At 49.7% G+C, this 19458-nt stretch overlaps 1 protein-coding gene across 2 annotated transcripts; it reads left to right on the top strand.

The window, feature by feature from the left end:
• Nucleotides 1-10967: 10967 nt before the first annotated feature.
• Nucleotides 10968-19338, top strand: HOPX (HOP homeobox). 2 transcript variants are annotated; one of them, XM_074904018.1, is made up of 3 exons: nt 10968-11268; nt 15960-16136; nt 18650-19338. In XM_074904018.1, exons 2-3 carry the CDS (start codon nt 15993-15995, stop codon nt 18725-18727), a joined length of 222 nt encoding a protein of 73 aa, XP_074760119.1. In that variant the 5' UTR covers nt 10968-11268; nt 15960-15992; the 3' UTR covers nt 18728-19338. The 2 variants fall into 2 exon arrangements, with proteins under 2 accessions (XP_074760119.1, XP_074760120.1); XM_074904019.1 differs by lacking the exon at nt 10968-11268 and adding an exon at nt 15672-15704.
• The last annotated feature ends 120 nt before the right edge of the window (nt 19339-19458 follow it).

Below are 19458 nucleotides of genomic sequence, written 5' to 3'. Positions count from 1 at the left end.
CAAGCTTTGTCACCTGTAAGGGAAAAATTTCCTACTAGTTATTGCTACCATTACATGGATGACATCCTGTTAGCATCAAACAGCAAGGAGCAGTTGAATGACATGGAGAATTTGGCCAGAGATTCATTACAACAATATGGATTAGTTATTGCCCCTGAAAAGGTTCAAAAGGTAGAACCCTGGAAATATTTGGGAATGACAGTTACAAGCAAGCAGGTTGTGCCCCAACCTGTGAAACTCAACCTTGAGGTTAAAACACTCAGTGATGTACAGAAACTGATGGGATCCTTGAACTGGATCAGGCCCTATCTTGGACTGACCAATTCACAGTTGCAAACATTATTGAAATTATTAAAAAATTCCAATGATCCAACAGAACCCAGAATATTAAATAAGGAAGCATTAAATGTAATTCACATGGTGGAACAATCTATACATGAGAAATTTGTTTCTCGAATAGATCTGTCTCAATTGGTACAATTCTTTGTACTAATTGACAAAACTACCATTTGGTGCTTTGGTGCAGTGGAATCCTGAGTGGGATGAGCCATTACATATTTTAGAATGGATGTTTTTATCATTCCAGCCACGAAAAACTGCTCCTGGATTGTTTGAACTTACTGCTGATGTAATCATAAAAGCCAGAAAATGATGTTTAGAACTAACAGGACATGATCCAGCTACAATTGTTTTACCTGTTCAAAACTGGTATTTTGAATGGTGTCTGACAAATAATTATGAGCTGCAAGCAGCCATGGCGGGTTTTCAAAGGCAGATATCATATCATCTACCATCGCACCCGCTACTGAAATTTGCTCGAGAAATACTTGGTCAGAAAAATTTAAGCCAGCCAGAACCTGTGAAAGGCCCCACTGTCTTTACAAATGGTTCAGGAAAAACAGGTAGAACAGCAGCAGTATGGTATGAAAACAACAACTGGAACAACAATGTAGTATATCAAAATGATTCTCCACAAGTAGTAGAGCTGCATACAATGGCTGCTGTTTTTTTCTATTTTTTCTACACCTGTAAATATTGTAACTGACTCAGCGTATGTAGCTAACTTAGTGTCTAGACTAGACAAAGTGGTTTTGATCATGTCAGACAATCAAGTATTATTTGATGTGCTCTTGGAACTCTAGAAAAGCATTCAACTACAAACAGAACCTTATTTTATCATGCACATTTGTAGTCATAGCACTTTACCAGGTTTTTATACAGAAGGTAATGCCAGAGCGGATGCTCTTGTTTCTGCTATGGCTCTGAGTACTGTTCCTAACATGAAGCAACAAGCTGTATTACCACATCAATATTTTCATCAAGGTTTTTGAGCTTTACGACAGCCATTTGGCGTGTCCCATACTGAAGCTTACTCTATTGTAGCTGCCTGCCCTGACTGTCAAGGAACTCACACTCCAGTGTATTTTGGTACTAACCCCAGAGGTATGCAGGCCTTACAAATTTGGCAAACTGATGTTACTCATATAAATGAGTTTGGCTGACAGAAATATGTTCATGTTTCTATTGATACTTATTCTCATGCCTTGGTAGCAACAGCACATAATGGAGAAACAGGAACAGATGTGATTCGACATTTGCAGAAGGCTTTTTCTATGTTTGGGGTGCCACACCAAATTAAAATGGACAATGGCCCAGCATATGTTTCACAGCAAGTTCAAACATTTTTTAATTTGTGGGGTGTTACTCATGTTACAAGCATTCCCCATTCCCCAACAAGACAAGCAATTGTTGAGCATGCACATAGCATGTTGAAATGGCAGCTTCAAAAACAAAAAGGGGGAATGATTGGGGAACCACCACAGGCATGTTTAGATAAAGCAGTTTATGTTCTTAACTTTCTCCATTATGAGGATAATTCTTCTTTACCTCCTCTTTTTCAACATTTTTCTTCTCTTTTTTCAAAACAGAATTTGCAAAAGGGCGTCAAAGTACAAGTTAAAGATTTAGTTACGGGCCAGTGGAATGGACCATGTGAGTTATTAACCTGGGAAAGAGGTTGTGCTTGTGTCTCCACAGGTCACAGCAAGGTGTGTGCGACCATACCTGAGGCATGAGAGGCAGCTTTTGTGGGACACTCAGGAGCCAACTGTGGGTGCTGTGGATGCCCCTGTGCCGACAGTTTGTGATCTTTTTAACTGATCATTTAAGCAGAATGTATGGGTAACGCTTGCTACTGCAATAGGACAAAATACACTATCTTTGTCCTTAATCACACTATGGTTGCCAGCTCTTTTAGGAGAAAATGCTAACAGTAATTGCAACTCCTTAATGAAATATATAGACTTACTAGTCACTAGTGAAGGATGTAGTTTAGACAAAATGTAGTTATTAATGCTATAAGAATGTGTGTATTCAACTTACTTTGTTTAGCAATATCAAGAATTAAGAACTCAAGTGTTTAACCTTATTAGAAACTCCTTTGGTTTTCCCCATTGAGTGGTGGCCAGGCTCTGAGTGGAACCCAACAGGAGGATGAAATCAGCTGTTTTCTGCTCAAAGAAAATTGCCAGTCATTTTGGCCTGTTGATTTGGAGGCTTGACCTGCTTGCAGCGACTTTGGATGCCGTACCTACGGATGGACGCATTGTGTAGGATTTCCAACTTGCAAGGAAAGGTACTCCAAATCCTCGCTGCAACCAGGGTTCCCCAGCAACTGCGGATCATTCTGAATGGATCCATAAGAGCAGTTAAAAGACGGTGTTAAGCGTTTGAAAGAGGACGAGACCTTAGATTGCCTAACAAAATTATTTAAAGTTTGGGGGTTATTCAGATGGTTAATATATTTGGTCAAAACTGTGGGGGTAGTGATCTTGGCAATTGTAACTATGCTTTTAATGTTGCCTTGTCTTGTCAGTCTTCTGCAAAGGGCCCTGCAGAAAACTGCTCATGCAATATTTTTAGCACAAATACAAAAAGGGAGAATTGTTGGGGGAGGCAGCAGTTCTGCCGCCAGCCTGATTGAAGAAGAGTTTCACCTTGATAAGATTCCAGTGTACCCTTGAAAAGAGGAACGTTTGCTGAGTAAACAGGTTAAGAGGAACGGTGAGCAAAGAAGCAGGATGGAAGAGCTGCAGTCTCGCACCTATTAAGGAGCAGAGAAGAAGAGTAAAAATTAACCTATAGCAATGTTAAAAGACAACTATGTAACCAATCAAATGAGCACGGTTTTGTAAAGCAGATATAAAAGAAGGGCTTGGAGAATAATAAAGGTAGACATTTGGCCTGCATCACTCGCTTGTCATGTCCGTCTCTACCACGATACCAAGGAGGTCACCCACCAGCTCCTTCAGCACCTTACACATCTTGAGCAGGTGATGCCTTGGCGATTGGCTGAACACAGCCAAAGACACATCAATGCTCTGTGCCTCACTGAGGGCTTCCTCCTCCTGCTTGTCCTACTCCTCCTTGCTTCTGCAGCTGTCCTGCTTACTGTAGCTCTTCAAGAAAAGCTTTGTTTTCTTCACCAGCCAGCCGGCCTGGGCCATCAGGACCAGGAGTCCTGCAAGAGTCCTACACAGCCACAGCTGCAACACAGCAGCATGGCTTCCTGTGCAGCTCTGCTCTCCTCAGTCTCCTGCAGCAGCCGAGCCATCTCCTGACACAGATAGTCCTCACGCTGCTGCATGGACTTGGCCATGGCCACATCAGTCTGGTCACTGCTCTTCAGCCCATGCAGGGCCAGCAGAGCCAGGGTGAGGGCAACTGCTGCAGTCATGGCCTAGAGGGGGAGGAAGAAAAGGGGGCTCAGCCGGGCTGGGCGGGGGGGAGCATGGGGTCAGGGGAGCAGGGCATGAGCCACCTAGAACTGGGAGCTGGTCGGAGAGGGGGTGAGGGAGGTTAAAAGGAGCAAGGGCAGGGCATAGGATCCACAGGCTGTCCCAGGAAAGCCTTTTGGCACTGGTGTCGACAGGTTTGAAGGGGCCACAGGCCCTGGAGACAGCATGGGGCCCATTCTAGCCAAGCCACCCTGATGGCCAGCCTGTGGATGGGCTGTGCCCCATGAAAGGGCAAGGGGCACCCGACCTGAGGCCCTATCCTGGCCACACAAGAGCGTCCTGTGGAGCCATGGGCACCTGGCACATCCCCAAAGCCTCTCTGGGCACCTGCCAGCACTGGAAGCCCTGAGCACCTCTGCCCCCAGCCCCTCTGAAGGGCTCGGCTCTCACTCTTGGTTAGAAACCCCCTGGCCCTCTGCCCTGTCCCCCATCCAGCCCAGCCTTCCCCCTGCATGCTGCACTCACTGAGCGCCCAAGTCAGAAGGCAGTGGGACTGACTGATGATGTTGCTGGGGACAGCCCCAATTGTCACCTGTCCTCTGTGATGTCACTGCCACCACAGCAGCATCACCCAGACAGCAAGCCCCAGCCTTCAGCCCCACTGCCTGGTTTGGCGTATCCTGGGCGTCTTTGCGCCAAGTACAAACCTGTCTGGCAAGAGTGAGCTCCCAGGGGCTCTCGTGACAAAACGGCAGACATGCCCCAAAACCGTAATTGAAATGAAAGTGGACACTGTAGGTGGATGTCCCTCGCTTACATGGAGAGGTGCAAAGTTTTCTGGGCCACGTGGTCTGACCCCAAGTCATCTTGAAGAGCTATGAGTCCTTTGGCAGAGACAAAACTCCTCCTCCCTCTGCTCCTCTTGGATTCCTTTTTGGACTGACTTATGGAGCACTTGATCCTGCCTTCCAGCTCATTGATAAAAGTATTAAACAGAACTAGCCCCACTGCTGAGCCCTGGGGAACACCACATGGGACCGGATGACAACTGGATTTAACTCCATTCACCACCACTCTTTGGGCTTGGCCATCCAGCCCGTTTTTTTACCCAGCAAAGAATACATCCATCTAAGCCATGAGGAACCAGTTTCTCCAGGAGAACACAGAGGGCAATATGCAGTTTCTGGCAATTTTTGTGCCTGGAAGTTACGCAGTTTTGCAACCATGAAGTTTAAAACTTGACTATATGTATTGTTGTCAGTTGAGAGCTAGATAATACTCATGTCAGAGTCAAATAGGAGAAAGCAGTAAGCAAGTCATCTGCCTGGATCAAGCAAGGTAAAGATTTCCTAAACTCTGGGCACAAGGGTCTGTAAACCCTTAGTAGCACCTGCTGTTATTTGATTGAGCCCAAAGAGAGGAAAAATGTGCATATTTTTGGGACTTCTGCTACTCCTACACAGAGGAAGAAGGATGCCCTTTAAAAAAGTAGTCAGAAGAAGAAAAGGAGATTTTTGAGCTCTGAAAAGAAAACCAAGTGTTTGGGCTCATGAAGAGGGAAAGAAATGTTTGTTGTCCCCTGACAAATATTGCCTTTAGACTCTGCCATGCACCAGTAAGCCAGAAAGCACATATAAGAAATAATGTGTTAGAATGTAGAAACACATATAAGGAATAATGTGCTATGTGCAGAAGAGCTGAATGGGCAGCAGGGGCTAGAATTTGTATCTTGCTAAAAAAGTATCTGCTAAACAAAGTGTATTTCAAGGGAAACAGGTTCTGGAAAGCTTGGTCCAGCACTCCCTTACCATGCAGACAGGCCATCACTGGACAGCAGGAGCAGCACAGTGATGGAGACACAGCTCTCCAGTGGGGTCTCTCAGCTCAGCCCCTCTGTGCCCACCCTACTGAGAAGGGTTCCTTGTGGCCAGGACATAGGCTTAAGGAACAGGAGACATGGCCTTACACCAAAGCCCTCTCTGGAAATGATCTCACTAGCCAGGACTAGACCTGAGAAGAAGGGAGAAAGAACAACCGAGGGAAGCCAGACACACTGGCCATATGTAGTACCAGCCAGATGAGAGACAGGCACAGAGACGCTCAGAGCAACATGAAGGCAATTTCACAGCAGCACCAGAAGCCTCAGCTTGCCAGTGAGCCCCAGGACCTGACCTCACTGTCAGTGGGAACTGGCACCCCCAGCCTCTTGTGTCCCCCAAACTACTCCCCTCTAACAGGACAAGAAGCAAAAACACAGGCCGCAGGCAAGAGTCATACTTTCTTAATCAGTGGTGCAGGTACAGCTTCTTTAGCTCAGGTTTGTTAGGGTGTTTGTGCTTGTTTGAGCCTGCTGGGCTCTCCCATGGGTTGAGCGCTCTCCAGCTGCTTGCTGTGCAGCACAGCACCCTGCTCCCACTGCTTCTGTCTGGAAAGCACCCCCATCTGCCAGCCCAGTCACTGCCTCCTGAGAGAGACGGCAAGGAGCATCCTCCTCCAGTCTGGAGCCTCTCTGCCAGACATGCTGGACACAACCAACCCTCTTGACAGTGGAGTGCCCCAGCCCCCAAAGCTGGAGCGAGGGGAGCTCCAGGAGCAGGGGATGTCCTGCTGCATCTGACCTGCTCCCTGGGGCAGTGAGGCTGTAAGAGCAATGAGGGAGCCAACCATGAGTGCCTCTGTTGTGCTAACCCAGCTGTCCCCATGGCCAGCCATGTAGAGAAGACTTTTGGCAGCTAGCATTCAGGTTGCTGCAATGCCTTTGTCAGTGCCAGCTTCTCAAGAGCAGCAAAACCCAGGTTGCTAAAGGGAAAAAACAATTTCTTTAAGTTAATTGCACAGGGCCCCTAAAGCCACGCCCCAACACCTGGCAGCTGGAGCAGAAGGCCAGTCTTCATCATGTCCCTTCCCAGTTCACTGTCACTCTGCAAGTCATCTTGGTCATCTGCCAGTGCCATGGGGGCCCTGCGGGTGCCCCAGGGGCTGTGGCATGTGTCGCAGGTGCCCCGGGGGCTGTGACGTGTGTCACATAGGGACGACCCATCCTACTCACAGTCTTGAGGCTTGTGGCAATGCCCCAGCAGCTGGTGACACCAGGGTCACCCACCTCTCAGTGGGCGCCCAGCATGACTCTGTGCCATCCACCCAAACTGGTCCAACAGAAACCAGAGACTGCTGCCAGCTGCGTGTTGTCACCACTGCGAGGCAGGCCGTGGGGGCCAGGCACCCTCCCTGCCCCTCGCAGTGAGAAGCACCCATGGACTGCCCTGCCTGGGACAGCATTGGGCAGAAACGAGGTCCTTGTCATGCATGAAGGTTGAGGAAAGCAGCTGGGTTCAACGGCGCAGCTACAGGCTGGTCTGTGCCCATGTCCATACCGCTGTGGTCCCTCATTTGCCTCAGAGTAGGCCTTCAGGACAGCATGCCTGCTGCAACTGAGAGGGTCGTGGTGGTGGCATGCTAGTGGTCTGGCAGAGCTCATCCCTGCTCCAGAGAGGGATAAAGTCCCTTCATGGACCTGTAGACAAGTATTTGCGTCAGGACTTGCAAAACTGAGCAGCTTAAGCCTAGAGGTTCAGACCAGGACTGATTTTAGCAGGCATTTTCCAGCCTCCCACCTCCCTGACTTGCTCCCTAGAAAATGCACAACCATCCAAATCTCTGGAAAGGCATTCACTCCTCTTCACATCCCTCTTGCACTCCAGGGGTAGAGGACAGTTCTGCATGTCTCCTCTACCCTCTTCCCTGCTTCTCACCAGTGCCAGAGCCCATGTTTTCCTGGGCTGGGCACAGCAGGCAGCTCATACATGTGATGCCCTGCCGGCTCTCTCTGCATGCTAGGGCACGCTCTGCCTACAAGCAATTGCAGCACAGCTGAAAAGCCTCCTGGCAAGGAACTGCACATATCAGCGCCTGGTTTAGTCACTTCAAAACAATCTGATTAGTAAGAGGGGGAGAACGGAGGAAGACTCTACCCCAGGCAGAGACTGCACATGGAAATACCAATGAGATGACACTGTTCTCTGAGAAATATTGGAACAACTGGAGGAGCAATAAAACACCGCATTTTCCACCCACATGGCTGTATCCCATGGACAAAGAAAAGGCAGGGATCTTACTGGAAGTCATATCTGATTCCTATCTGTGTGGCCTGGATCAGTTCTGATTATGAGGAGAGAAAGGCTGAACCCTGCCCACTAAAATAAAAGGAAAATGTATGAAGGAGATTGCAGCTGAGGCAGCTGCTGCTCCAGTAACAAGGGCAGCAAGGAGCCACCTGTACCTACTTTTTCCTCTTCCCCCTGCCCAGGGCATGATCTGGGTGAGCACTGTGTGCTACTGGCTCTTGCGCTGCAGCTGCTGTTGCTGCTCACCCAGTGAAAAACTGATCAGATCAGTGAGTCACTCAGTCAGTGATTCCTGGGTTTTGAGATATCCAGCAAACACAATTGTTTGCTGCACCCTGCAGAGCAACTGATTTCTCACACTATTCTGGAGCAAGTGGGTTTTGCAGGTAAGAATCTCATCTGATTAGCTGCAAGAGTTGTCCTGTGAGTCACTACTGACTGGTTAGGAAATTTCTCTAACTGAATGGAAGCCCAAAAATTCTGTAAAGCCTTGTTTCCAGCCATATTTTTTTGGTCAGTAGCCAGAAAACTCCAGCACATTAGGAAAAAAAATACTGGAAAAGAAAACAGAAGATGGTTTTTGCAGTTTTCCATTGCACTGGTGTGTTCAGGGGGAGAAGGGAAGGTTTTGCTTTCTGATAATTGGCTTGTGGGGGTGTCTCTGGAAAGCCCACATTTTTTAACTCATACTTAAAAAAAGAAGAAATATCTGCTTAATGTCCAGACAAGAGGTGCTGATACTCAGCCTCGTTTTCAAGAAGCAAAACATGGCAAAAATCCAGGAGAGACACAGGCATGCAAAGGAGGCAGTATGAACAAGTCAGAAAAGCTGAATTATATCCTATTCTCTCCTGATGACTTAACAAATTGCTTCCCTCCTGTCCTCTTCATTTATTTTTTTTTTCCAGCCTGTCTCCTTGCAGTGTTAGAGGGACAACACTGGGCCAGGATGACCACAAACTAGGTGTCCAATGCCCCTCACAAAGTGACTGCAGTCAACATGTTGCCATAGTGCGAGTACTGGATGATATTCAAGCCTGTGCAAGAGGGGTCCAGAGGAGTGGGATGCTGAACACAGGCTGCAGCTGCCAACTGCTTGCTGCAGTGCCACAGTATCATACAAAATTGTCAAATGCACATCACAAAAGCTGTATTTTTTCCTCCCTCTAGGGAGGAAAACCCTGTGATGGGCCTGGGTGCACCCTGCATTTTGTTTCTGTTTAATCTAATCCTCCTGACAAAGGGACAACCTCTGGGGCCAGGATCTCCTCATACCAACTGAGGCATACCAAACTCCAGCAGTACTTTGGCCCTCTCCCAGGAAGAGAAATGGGACCTAAAAGACTTCAGGATCAGAAAAGCATTAGCATTTGCCAGCCAGATGTAGACAGGTTTGTGATGTGACTTTCGCACTGTTACTGCAGGACTCCCAACACCTCTGAAGCCATTTCAGTGGCATGTCTCAGCCTGAACCACATCACTGCTAGCGCTCCCAGTGCAAGTCTGGGCCAGGTTCACAGGTTAAGGGAAAAGGTTTTTTCCACATTAAAGACTTTCTCTCTATTGACAGCAATAAACAAGGGAAGAGAGGAGCCGATCCTGTTCCCGCAGGACAGGTTACTCACATTTTGCAATGCTTGGGGCACGTGCATGGAAGAAAATAAAAGACAGCATACAAACATAAGAAAATCTTTCTGAGCCAGAATATTTTCTCATCTGTCCTCTCTCCAAGGGTGGCCAAGAGCAGGTGCCAGAGCAGAGCATAGGCATGGGGCAGGTAAGTAGCAATACCCGCCAGAGCTCCCCCAAGTACACATGGCAGTACGCAATTCAGGGCCTCTGCTTGGACCTCCCACACAGAGTTCAAAATCCAGGGCTGTGTCCTGCTGCAAGGGTCTGCTCCAGCCCCCTTGAATGCACCCAGATCCCTCCATCCATGGCTGCTGGAGCCATCCCATCGGATACATCCTCCAACCTGCTTGTCCCCACCCATCGCTACCCATGCTCTTGTTGCTTAGCACCAGTGATAAACAGGACATATCCCTTGGCTGGGTGCCTGCCCAAGGCATGCAGGATCAAGTCTTCTCCCAAAATCATCCTCTGGCAGCCACTGAACAGCAGCACTTGGTTGATCAGGCAGTGTAGCTATCCCTGTAGCAAAAAGAATCTCTTGATCAGCGTCATCCTGCTAGGAAAATTGGCACAGGTCTGCATACACTTTGGTGCAGATCTCTTTGCAATCCCCTTGCCTTGGCCCAGGTTTCCCCCCACATTGCAAAACCACTCGCACCTTCAGGATAGTTTTGGATCATTGCTAAACATATGGCAGGTTTCTTGCCTGGGTTTGTCCAGCCACTTCTCCCCAGGGGCTCCCTGCCCCTGACTCCAGCCAGCTCGACAGTTTTTTGCATCCAGTGCTAGTTTTCCTTTTGCTCTGGCAGATAACCTCAGCCATTGCACCCCATACTCAGTTTCTCATGAGCCCTTTCTCCAGCTTCTCTGATTTTTCAGCATCCCCTTCCAGCTGTCTGTGAGCTGACTCCTCCCCACCCCACAATATGTCTCTTTTAAAGCTGCTGTCTAATGCTTCCAGCCCACCCCACTGGGAACTGTAGGCTCCCAGGCACTTTAACAAAGGAGAGTATAGATCTTTGGCAGAAGAGGGTGCCCTGCCCTCCTCCCCATCTCCAGCCAGGCTCCTGCCCCGTGCCTCTGAGGGCACTTATGCTGCAGCAGCAGGTCAGATCCAGGACCCAGTCCTGCCCCTTTACCCAGCCTGGCAGGATCACAGGACTGACAAAAGCAACAGCAGAATCAGGAGCCTTAAACCTGGACAAATCCTCTGCAGACGACTAAAGTGAGATGAGAAGCCAGCCCTGCACAGCAGTGACTGCTGCTGTGCTCCATCAGCAAAGCCAGGAGCGGGGCTCCCCACAGCGGGGAGCAGGTGGCAGCCTGGCCGAGGGGGCAGCGGTGGGGGCCCCAGGGTCCTCAGAGGGGCAGGCAAGCTTGGCTGAAGCCCAAATGAACGTCTGAGCGCGACTTCCGCCGCACCCTGCCTTCACCCTTCCTGCACCCTGTAGGAAACAGCCCCAGCAGCCCTCACCCGGGGCCTGCAGGACGGCATCCACCAGCCCGGAGCGTGGCAGGACGAGCCACGACGGCTCCCGGTGCCACCCGTCCGGAGAGCCCTGCAGCACGTACAACCATGCGTTGAGCACTGCCAAAGAGAGTGGATGCCAAACCTGAATTACCAGCCCAGAGAGTGGCTGTGGATCCCGGGAGCTCCTGTGATTTGTGGCAGGTTTTTCAGGTCCCCGCCTGTCACACCACGCAGATACTTAAGCAGTCACCCAAGGACCTGCAGGGTTCTTGTTCTACACACTTCTGGTCTCTGACAACTCCAGGTAAGTGCAGGCTTTGAGCTGGGGGTGCTGGGGTAGATTTGCAGTTGGGGATGGTGGGGAAGGGGGGATGGAGGGAGGGGGTGACCTGCGCTTACTGATGCTGGGGAGGTTGGAGCAGCACCTGGCAGGGCTGTGGAGGGAAAGCTTCATGCTTGGGGCAGGGAGAGGGTCACGAAGGCAGCCAGAGACCCCAGGCTGGGGGTACCACAGGGACCTCCCTCTGCTTCAGCAGCTGCTGTGCTCTTGTTTGCTTTGTTCCCGTCTGATATTATCTTCTAAAAGGCTGAACGGGTAGTTTACCGGATGCATGACAGGTGGTTTTTCCTTATTTATGGCAGGGTCTGTTTTATTTTTAAAGCCTCAGTCCCACCTTATCCTGTGCGCCATGCCGGCTGATGTTATCCACAGCCACCCCACAGCAGGAGTCCTGCAAAAAGCTTGGGACAGGACATGGCTCTGCGGCAAAGCAAGGGAGGGCAGGAGGGCTCCTTTGCATTGAGAACTGCTATTTTAATCCCTGCAGTGGCAGGAAATAGCTGCAAGCTAAAACCAGATGCAGATGCATCCCAGCCCTAACAGTGGGGAGAGCACTGGGGAAGGGATCAAGAAGCCCAGTAGGGACTATGCGGCCCCATCAGCTGGGCAAGAGCTATGCTTAGAGTTTTCCAGGGGCTTCAGGTGCAGTAAATTGTTAGAAAGCTGCACAGATGGACAGCTATTGTGCCTGCCATTCAAAAAAGCAAAGCTGAGCAAACAGAGATCATGTTTTTTCTGGAAAAGTGGCTGCTTTCTGCCAGGATAGTCAGTGCTGACTGCACTAGCAGAGGGATATCCTCTCTTGTCTCTGGCCAGAGCTGGGAGCCCTGCTAGTAACCTCAGGGTGTCTCTGGGGAGCTGGGTGCAACCACAGGACACGGGCAGTGTAATTGTGGAGGGAGGTCTCTCTCCACCTCACTGATCCTACCTCACATCTAGGTCAGATCACTCAGTTCAGCTGATTTTTAGAGATCACCAAGGATGGAGATGCCGCCACCTCTCTGGTCCCTGTCCCCATGTTGGACTACCCCACACTATGAAGATTTTTTTCCCCAACATCTAATAAGACTTTCTCTTGCTGCAGCTTGTGTCCATCAGCCATTGCCTTTTTCCCCGCTCACTCCAAAATGGCTCTGGAGGTGTGTTTAAATGCCCCATTAGCCACACTAAGAGCACCAAGTGCTGCTTGCACAGCCTCCACGTACACAGCAATGCTGCTGGAGCCATCCACAGCCCAGGCAACCCACGAACCCCTTGCAAGCTTCAGCTGGTGGCTGCTCTCACATTGCTCCACCTAAAACCAAGACAGTTAGTCAGAGCCAAGTGTGAATTCCCCAGCTTGACACATAGGACAGAGCAGGTGTCACCAGTGCTGTGGTTTCACTGTGACAGTGCATCTGGCATTGCCATTTCCGCCTGGGTGAGTAACCCCCCGCCACTGAACTCTCATCCCTGTGCTGCCCAGGGGAGACAGCAGTGGGCATGGCACTGCTCACAGGGCTGAATGATGACCGCAGGGCCCCAGACTTTCTGAAACCCAGATAGATGATTTAACACCCGTTGCACTGAAAAAGCCATTTTTTTCCAATGCCTGCAAAAATTTAGGCAGAAAAAAGCGGTGAGCAGTGATGCTTTTCAGAGCTGAGCAAAACAGTTGTGATTCTCCGTTTTTCTGCCAGAAAGAAATGTAAGCAAGAAAATCACCTCTCCTGTACAGGGGAGAGGTCCTGTGCAGACTGAAGAGCAGGCTTCAGGCCTGGGCTTAAACAGGGCTCCATTTAAGTAGCAGGTAGGTGAGTAGTGGTCCAGATACAGCCAATCAGGACATTTAGAGACCCCTGGCACCCTCAAGTCCTGTCATATAGCCCAAATTTTTAGCACCTGAGAGGCACCAAGTGCTGGGTGCCACAAGCTACACAGGGCTGCATGACTCCTGCAAACTTCCAGAGCCCAGTAGAGCATTGTGAGGAGACCTGCAGAGCCCTCCAGGACCCCCAGGGTTTTCACCTTTTTCTGAAAACCTTCTCACAGCCTTTGAGAGGTAGGAACTGTTCTTCCTCCAGAGCAGGGGTAGAGGGGAGACAAGGAAAAACCATGAAGTATCACATCCTCCATGCTGGGGCACCCTGAACTGCCAGAAAGTAGAAGATACTGTGTCCTACGGGGAAATGCCTCAGGAATCAAAAAATTATCAGAAATAGAAACAGCTATGCAGATGAAACATGAAAGTTGAACCTCATGTTCCTCATGCAAATCAATGCACACAAATGAACGTACATTAATGCAGCATGCTGCAAACGATGATTTATGAATCACCAGGACATGTTGCTCCTGGTGGCCCAGGCTAGATGCATGATCCAGAGGTGATGAGGATCCAGAGGTGATGGTGACTGGGCTTCCTAGGAGAAGGGCAGGTCACTTGGTGGGGTGCTGAACAAGGAGGAATTGAAGGACTTGAGCTTGGCCTCATCTACACTTTGACCTCATGGAGAGCCTGACAGCCACAGTGTTGGAGAGCAGCACCTCAAATCCAGGGGATTTCTTTCTCCCCCATCTTTTCCAGAGGTCTCCAAATGCCCAAGTAGGTGAGCAGCATTCATCTGGACCCCACCAGCTCACCCACATGAGGGACTGAACTTTGTCTGTCCCCTTCCTATATGGACAGGTCTGAACTGAACTGATCCCAGGAAAGTCCAGACAGCTGCTGCCGCACACCCATGGCAGACACGGCCAACTCAGCTTGCAGCACCTGGGGTTAAAGATGGTCTTTTCCTAGTCTGTCCAGGCGTGATAGATGATGCTGTCTACCAGCACACTCCATTATGCTCAGAGGTCCTCCAGCCTTATGCAACCATTGTGTTACAATCACTATTTACCAAGTGACTCAAGCAGAGTGGGCTGTTTCACAACCAGCCCTGGTCTATTTATAAGCCCCTACTCAAATGCCAAAGGATCCTTTTATTAGTCAAAGTATCTCCTACAGACAAGTCTCAGTGGGGTCTTCTTTTGGGATAAAGATCAAAGAAGAGGATCTCTCCAGCCTTTCATGGATAGCAGAGTTGGCACTCTGTAAACTGCAAGGCAGTTTTGGAGCTGAGCCCCATCCCAGCAGTGCTGTCAGCAAGTGAGAGCCCTGGGGCATTCAGTATGCTCCAGGGTACCAAGTGGGTGAAGGTGAGTTATCTGTCAACCAGGAAAGCAGTTGGGTTTAAAGCTACACAGTAGGAGTGCAGCATAATGGAGGTGCCTGGGTTACACCCCAGAACCAAAGGAAGAAGCTGGACTGCAAGGTGGAGGCAGGGCAGGTCTGCAGCCAGTGGCCCAGAGGAGTCCCAAAGCAGGCCAAGGGCTTCTGGCAGCATGGACAGCCAGCAACATCAACCAACCCACCCGACAGAGACAGCCAGGCAACTTGGGCCAGGCAACTCGGACAGCAGGAGAGCAGATCAAGAAAGGCCACATTTTTGCATCCAGCTCCTCCCCTGCCAACACCCCACAGCTTGGTTTCGGAAACATTGAAATGATTCAGCATCAAGGGACATCTGCATGCTTTTGGCGGCAATGCCTCGTATTTTAGTTGACCAAATTGGCAGGCTTGACCCTCTGCCATGCAGGAGCAAACTTGGAGCCCTGCAGAAGAGAGGTGTGGGACTTACCCAAGGTGTACTTACTGGTTTTGCTTGTGCTTTTGTGCCAAGTCTGCCAGAGATTCGTGCAAAGTGCAAGTGGGACAAACATGACCCTGGGGGAGAATGTGGGGTTCTTTCTTCTGCCATTGCCAGGAGCACAAGCACTGATCACAGCTGAAGGCAGTGAGTGCTTAAGCAAGACATGCATGGGGTATGGTCCTCCGAGGACTGACCCTTCACTTATAGACTGAAAAACAAGCAGTTCAGCAGTGCTCAAGAAAAACACTAACTGTTTATGCCCATGCATGATAACATTAAATATTAGCAAAAACAAAGCAGCTCATCTGGTCCTCACCAGCTTTGTGTGATGTCTGGCCACACTGCTAGGAGGAAGACCAGGACACTGATCATGAGGGAAAATGGGGTGATTGCTGTGTCCTGGCCCATGCTCCCGAAAGATCCTGCATCCTCTAGTTTGTGATTCCTCTGCACAAACTTGCCTGGTTGCTGAGAGGGAAAAAAACCCAAACCACTAGGCTGGATGCCAGATATTGTCCCCTCACCCAGAGAATAAATAATGTTTTTTAATTAATGTCTTTAAATTAACCCCCTTAACATGCTCGTTGCTGTGACATCACTCCTAAGTGACGCCCAGACCTAAATACGGCTGTAAACAGGAACCGTCCCCACGGGAGTCACACTGCCTATAAATACAGCAACAGGGGAGTGCTGAGCAGAGGACAGGCTGCAGTTTTCTGACAGCTGAGGATGGTGAGACAGCTCAGCTAGGCACTGTTAGCATGTGGTCGCCACAGTGGGGAAACTGAGGCAGGAGTTGCTGGAGGTCTCGGGCTCACAGCTGATCTCCCTAGCATTTCTGTGGGAGGGGAGTTGTGCTCTGCTGCAGCCAGAGGCCACTGGGGAGGGGGGAGCTGGTGGGAACAGGGATGGCAAATCTGGGGCTCAGCAAATGCAGCCCTGCTGGCCAATCCCAGCTTGGGCAATGATACTGGCCCCTCTCCGCAGTGCCTGGCCCCATAGCCCTGCCTCGGGGAAGCGATGGCCACGGAGAAGCCAGTGACTCCCACTGAGGAGCAGCTGGAGATCCTGGAGTACAACTTCTGCAAGGTGAACAAGCATCCTGACTCCACCACGCTGTGCCTCATCGCGGCCGAGACTGGGCTCTCCGAGGAGCAGACTCTGGTGAGTGTGCGCCCCTTACATGCCTCTGTGCCCCACACACTTCTCCCACATCTCCTGCCTGTCCTGGCTCTGTATTGTACCCTCTGCACTCTTCTATTACCCCACACGCTTCCTACTGCACCCCCACACACCCCTTATGCTCCCTCCACACCCCCTGCACCCCTTTGTGCCTCTGCATGCCTTACATGCACTCCTTACTTGCACTCCCTGCACCACTCTGCACTGCTCATACTCCTTACTGTACCTCATACTGCACCTACAAGTCTCCTCTGCACTTCTGCAACCCCCAGTGCACTCCTAACCCACACCGCACCCACAGAGCTCTAGTGCACCATTGCACCTCCCTGTACCCCACGTCCTCCCTGCACCCCACATGTTCCTGCCCCTGTATCCCCAAAGACCTTTCCCCTGCAATTGCAGCCCCTTCATCCCACAGGCCTCCTGCACAGCAGCCCTTTGCTCTCCCCCACCCGCACAGGAGCACCATCCCCAGCCTGGGCTTGGTGACCAGACTAGTGCTTCCCCCAGCCAGGACAAGGGCACACCCCGAGCGTCACTGGCTGGCTGTGGAGCCCTGAATATACAACCCCTGCATGCTGTCCTTTCCTTCCAACCCATTTCTAGTGGTCTCTGGTGCCAAAACCACTGCTGGCTTTATGGTCTGAAGCAACTACAGTCATTTTAAAACAGATACAGGAAAGATGTAACCCCTGCAGGACATGTTTAGGCTGTGCACACTCCCCCTCACTGCAGTTAGCTACTTCAGTGTCCCTAAGCCCAGACATCAGGCAGGTCTGTCAGCCTCTCTAGGAGACATAGAGGCCTCCAAATGTCCTTCGACAGAAACAATCTGCCACTGTCTGGGACTTCCACCAGGCCCTGTGCTCCATCTGGCTACTTGGAAGCTAACCTGGTCTTCAGAAGCAAACGGCTCCTTCCCAATTCCTTCAGGTTGCAGTGCAGCCATTTTTGATGCAGATGTTTTACAAGCTACTTAGACCCACAGCAGCATTGATGGGTACAGAAAAGAAATCCAACCCACTGAAAAGTTAGCAGCATTTTGCAGAGAGCTGCCAAGCCTGGCTCTCCCTGGGCAAAGCCAAAGGGATATGAGAGCCGAGCAGGCAATGCCAGCATTTAGCCTTTCCCGGAGAAGGATGTTGGTATAACATCCATTGCACTGATAGTCCTTGGCTGAAATGGAAAAGGAGACCCCTCCTCTACTCTGCTTTGGTGAGAGGCAGGTACCACTGCTTGTTTGAGGCAGCAAGGAGGCAGTACCCCTGAAATACCTTTTCCTTCTTAGAAATGGCACTGCTCCGTTTTTTTTTTCCTAAAGCAAGTTGTAAACACAGACCATATACGCCCAGGACATCTCTCAAGATGTCTTAAAATCTTCCCTGATAGCCATCTTTTTTCATGAATCCAGAGTGCTCCTAGAGATCTGGAGATGAAGGTCATGTTAGGGACAGGATTGGGACTGGGATGGGAAGCTGCAAAGTGCCTGCACTGCGTATGACACAGAGAATCATTGCTCCTGACACATGGAGTGCTTTATCAGCTAGATATAGCAGCTATTTTAATAAAAAATTTAGTAAAAATGAGATGCAAAGAGGTACTGAGTCAATGGGAGATGATGGTTTAGGACAGGAAGTTAAATTTTGGGGAGGAGGCTCGGCAGGCAATCATCTGACTGGATGTGGTCCAGGGTAGTGCTAGCTCAAAAGCCACTTGTAGAGAGCACCATGGTTGTATCATTATGGACCACAATAGCTTCAAAAATAGCCATGAACAAATATAGCAACAAAATGAGCAGCAACAAAGCAACTCACAGGCACATTCCCAAACAAAAGGCTGAGCTATGCTTCCGGCACACATGAGTTATATATCTCTTCTTAGGAAGGTAGTGTGGCTTTATCCAGCTGCATTTTACCTAACAGTTGAAACTGTGGCTGGTTGAAGTGGCATCAGCAGCTCTGGGAGCTGGCTTAGAGATGGTAAATTACTACAGAATAACGTAGTCATGCATATTGTTTGAAGACTAAGATAATTTTTAACCCATTTTTCAAATATATTCTTAAATTTGTTGAGAGCCACTGTGTTGTCCCTCTCATCCTTTCTGAAGCAGGTCAACTTTTGATTTCTGTAATTTTTGAACCTGCAGTAATTGTCTTACTGCTCCAGCCATTTAAACAGACACCTTCCAGCAGCCCCTTAGCCAATCTCTTACTCTGTTTGCAAGAAAAACCTGGACCCACAGCAATAAAATGAAGACCCACACATGCTGTAAAGGTCTGAAGGGAGCTTGAAAGAGGTAACAAGACCGCTCGTGTCAGGAGCAGCTGCCCTGCTGCCTGTACTGGCTGGGAACAGCGCAGTGCCTTGCTACAAGATAGCAGTACCATGAGTTTCCCTCACCTGGTCCCATGTGCTGCCCACATCTGCACCTTTAGTGAGGTTTTTCAGAGGGTTGGCTCAACCCAGTCCACTCAATCTGGTTTTTCTTCTTCCAGAAATGGTTCAAGCAGCGCCTGGCAGAGTGGAGGAAGTCTGAAGGGCTGCCCTCAGAAAGCGGGTCTGTCAGGGACTAGAGGATGCCGCTCCAATCCCCATGCCTGCTGTAAATGATGGTGAAGCTCTACGGAATGGGTTTCCTTGGGGTTCTTCTGTTGCAATAGGTTTTGCGATACAAAGTAATACCCTGCTATTTAACGTTTTATTTAAAGTGTACATAACCAGGAAAAAATATTATATATATGTGTGTGTGTGTATACAGCTTCTGATGGCTGCATAACCTATGTAGTGATTCCCATCCATTAACAGTGGCTGCACAGGGCAAGGAAGTCTCAAGCCCTTGTCCCTGGCTTGCAGAAAAGCTGCCATGAAAGTTTCAAACATAGAAGGGGGGGAAAAAAAAATAATTTCCTTATGATCCCCAGAGGCAAAGTATGTATGCTAGCTTCAATATACAGATCATCCAGAGAGGAGGGCACCTGGACAACCAGATGGGTTGTTCAGGTGATCTTGATTAGCTCGAGTTGCCCAAGTCAGCTCAGGAAATAGGCAAACCAAGTGCCTACACCATAATCAGACCTGAGCCCCTTGACTGCATTTCTCACATTTCTGTTAAAGGACACAAAAGGGAAGGAACTGGTCTTTTTTTTTTCCAATGCATTAATAAAAACCCAAAGTTTTTTGATGAGAGGAGCTGTGTTATGTCCCTGCTTCTGCTCCCTGCCCCAATGGTAGAGACAGACTCCTTACTCTGGGAGGGCAACACTTCTCCAAGGCAGCCTCAGTGGACTCTGTGGATTTTCCCTCT

Source organism: Athene noctua, chromosome 4 (assembly GCF_965140245.1).
Source record: "Athene noctua chromosome 4, bAthNoc1.hap1.1, whole genome shotgun sequence".
NCBI lineage: Eukaryota > Metazoa > Chordata > Aves > Strigiformes > Strigidae > Athene > Athene noctua.
Note: the sequence above shows the minus strand (reverse complement) of the source record. Positions and strands in the feature narration are given on the sequence as shown.